Source organism: Arachis duranensis, chromosome 8 (assembly GCF_000817695.3).
Source record: "Arachis duranensis cultivar V14167 chromosome 8, aradu.V14167.gnm2.J7QH, whole genome shotgun sequence".
In the NCBI taxonomy this organism is placed as follows: Eukaryota; Viridiplantae; Streptophyta; class Magnoliopsida; order Fabales; family Fabaceae; genus Arachis; species Arachis duranensis.
In genome coordinates, this window is record NC_029779.3 from 10,826,077 (window position 1) to 10,829,693 (window position 3,617).

Sequence of the window (3,617 nt, forward strand, 5' to 3'; positions counted from 1 at the left end):
ATACGAACGATGGAAGAGAGTATCATTTGCCAGTGGAACGTTATCAGATCTCTCTTGTCCATTCTTCAATGGTGGGCTTTCAATGTCACCCTTATCATCGTTAACAAGTGGATCTTCCAGGTTTCCCTCTGAAATTCTCTTCTCTTGTCTATGTATATATAAACCTCATCCTGTTTTTGTATTTCGAATTCATAACAGTAATGACGAATCCTGCAATTTTCTTCTTGTTTAATGTGATTTCATTTTGTTTTTTAAGTTTGTATGTTCGTAGTACCGAGAAAATTTGTGATCTGTTAAGTTCTGTTAGATTCCACCGGTGGCATGCAGCTCAGGATTCATGTTTGCTATATTAGAAATCCGTCCGAGTGAGGCTCAGAAATGCTATGCGTTACTGTTTTCTTGTATTGTTTTTATAATTTTAGGCGTTACCTTTTGATTCATACAGTTCATTGAGCTAGACCTGTTGCAATATCTGAATTCTTGCTGATCCACATACTCGACCACTAATTTTGTGTTCGTGTTGTTGATTTAATCGCAATGAATACCTAAGTTTTATATTAGACGGGGTTTGGAACATGTTGGATTTGATTTATGAACACTGTTGGTTTTCCTCTTCATGATTGCATTTCAGATGTATTTGATGCTTGCTAATCGTTGCAAATTTATTTGTTGGATCTTTGATTCGTCATAAGGACTTAAACAGCTCAAATTAATAATAATAATCAAGTAATATGACTATCACACGCCAGGATGCAATTTATTATGGCTTCGAAATGCATGAAAAGTTGATCCTGACTGGCATTATGTGTAATAAATTTGCAAATAAATAATTGTAGCTTTGAAGCTTTTGGAAATGTCTTTTTCATCCACGCTCATAAGGCTTTCGCCTGGTATTTACCATCTACAATACGCAATTTAGTTTAGATCTTTTATTTACTTGTTCCATCTATAAGAAGAAAAGGTTAATTAATCATTATCACTGCTTAAAAACAATCCAAATATATGTGTGTAGGACTTCTTTCTGGCACTGGCTATTTCAATCATCATATTAAAAAGTCACATGAAGTTACATGGATTATAAGTTTATAACAAGTACTTCCTTTTTATTTTATTTCTTGATGTATTTCAGAAATTGGATTTCAAGTTTCCACTATCAGTATCATGTGTCCACTTTATCTGCTCAGCCATTGGAGCATATGTGGTAATTCACGTGCTGAAGGTTAAGCCACTCATAACTGTTGACCCTGAAGATCGTTGGAGAAGAATCTTTCCCATGTCCTTTGTGTTCTGTATTAACATAGTGCTAGGGAATGTGAGCCTACGATACATTCCAGTTTCTTTTATGCAGACAATAAAATCGTTTACCCCTGCAACCACAGGTAAGGCTCAATATTCAGTAACATTTCATATTTGCTATCTGCTATATGTTGAAACTGCAAGGGTACATTAATCAGATTTTGATGAACTTGTACAGTTGTTTTGCAATGGCTGGTGTGGAGGAAGTATTTTGAATGGCGTATCTGGTGTTCTCTTATACCCATTGTTGGAGGGATTCTTCTTACATCTGTAACAGAGCTTAGTTTTAATGCCTTTGGATTTTGTGCTGCCTTGTTTGGCTGCTTGGCTACATCTACAAAGACTATCCTAGCAGAATCTCTGCTGCACGGATACAAGTTTGACAGGTGCAGTTTCTATGCTTGCATTTATGGTTTCCCAGCATCTATAGGGCATACAATGATATAAGTTATTTGCATGTCTGCAAAAGATACTCATTTTTTTATGGATAGCGAATCCCCTCACAACCCAAAAAAAAAAACCCTCTTTTGGGTGTTTCCATGTTTGATGGTGGCTACTTCTATTGCACATACAGCAATACAAGTACAACTACAACTGCATACATATACTAGAATAGAAATTGCTGAATGTTACTTGCACTCATAAAAGAAAAAAGGTTTGTTATACAGTAATTGGTCTGTTTGTTTGTGCTTCTCAAAAAACTGATTTACAACTTGATATTTTAAAATAGCTGAAAACTGATTTTAATTAAAAAGCTGCTATGTTATCTTTTCCAAAAAACCTTATTTTTGTTGGTTTGAAATTATGGTTTTTTTTATAAAAATTATATAATATGTCAACTTTTCTTTTCCAAGCTGGTTTAATCATTTAATTTTCCATGGGTTGGTGAAAAGGAGGAGGCGCATGCCGTGGGCGCCCTGCCGGGGGAGGGGGGTTCACTTTGGTTGCACCAACTTATTTAGCCATCTCAATATATTTTACTAATTTTAGGCATCTACAATTTAAAATATTCCATTCTACCGTGTAATCGTTTTGGTGAATGCACTAGTGATATATGTTCTATCAGGCAGTTTTCTCTCCAACTTTCTCTTCACTTTATTTTGTTATTTTTTGGCTTTCAATTCAGCTCCCAAAGGATGCAATTGTAGCAAGAGTATGGAAATCTTTGTTGTTATAGATCAGTAGTCTGTGTTTTAGCATCTATGGAGGCATTTCTGATCAATATACACTGCTGAATTGTCGACAATATCTTTTGAGTTTCCTTTTGTATATTTGCATGAAAAAAGAAGTGTTGCCACGGTTTAATGGGTGATATTTGTCTCACCTTTGTATTTGTGTTAGCTATGCTGTAATTTTTTATTGTTCTACTTGGCAATTGTGAATTTCTTTGAATTAATTTGGTATTCATTGTCTGCAGTACACAAGCTAATTTTTCTTTCCATGTCTCTTCAGCATAAACACAGTTTATTACATGGCACCTTTCGCAACTATGATCTTGGCTCTTCCTGCTTTGTTACTTGAAGGCAATGGCATTATTGACTGGCTAAGTACTCATCCAAGTCCTTGGTCGGCCCTCATTATCATTTTTAGTTCTGGGGTTTTGGCTTTCTGTCTTAACTTTTCAATTTTCTACGTGATTCACTCCACCACTGCTGTGACATTCAATGTTGCTGGAAACCTTAAGGTGAGATCTATCAGGCAGATTCAAATGCTTGAAGCTTAATATATTTCACCAGTCTCTTGAATTCAAAGTCCTTGTTGTTTACTGCCTTAACCGCAGTTCTTGGCTTCAATGAAGTTACTCATATTCAATTTCCAACTTTGCTTGTTTATGCTTTTCGTTAATGTTGAAGCCTAACTCAAATCTTATTACATCATGATCCCTCATTTTTTCTTTTGGTATCTAAATCGAGTGATTTACTATTGTACTTATTCTGCTTCTTTCAGATTAACTATATCATGTTTTGCATGCAGGTTGCGGTTGCTGTTCTTGTTTCATGGCTGATATTCAGGAACCCGATTTCATATTTGAATGCTGTTGGATGTGGTATTACTCTTGTGGGATGTACATTCTATGGCTATGTGAGGCAGATGCTATCGCAACAGTCATCATCTGTTCCGGGAACTCCTCGGACGCCAAAGACCCCTCGGAGTAAGATGGAGCTGCTTCCTCTTGTAAATGATAAATTAGATGATAAGGTCTAATTGGTAATTGGCTTAGCCAACGAGTACCAGGTTTCTGCCATTTGGTAGGCAGTAATAGTAACAGTGATAGATACAAAATTATATCAGTGACTTATGGTTATTTATTCTGTTAGATA

The 3,617-nt window shown here is 35.7% G+C and overlaps 1 protein-coding gene across 1 annotated transcript; it reads left to right on the plus strand.

The window, feature by feature from the left end:
- LOC107460829 (UDP-galactose transporter 1) lies at window positions 1–3,613 on the plus strand (the record flags this gene model as incomplete). Its single annotated transcript, XM_021128751.2, is given in 5 exon segments — window positions 1–120; window positions 1,130–1,379; window positions 1,475–1,682; window positions 2,749–2,980; window positions 3,271–3,613. Coding segments are annotated over 5 exon segments (1,032 nt in total). The 3' UTR covers window positions 3,502–3,613.
- Between the last annotated feature and the right edge of the window lie 4 nt (window positions 3,614–3,617).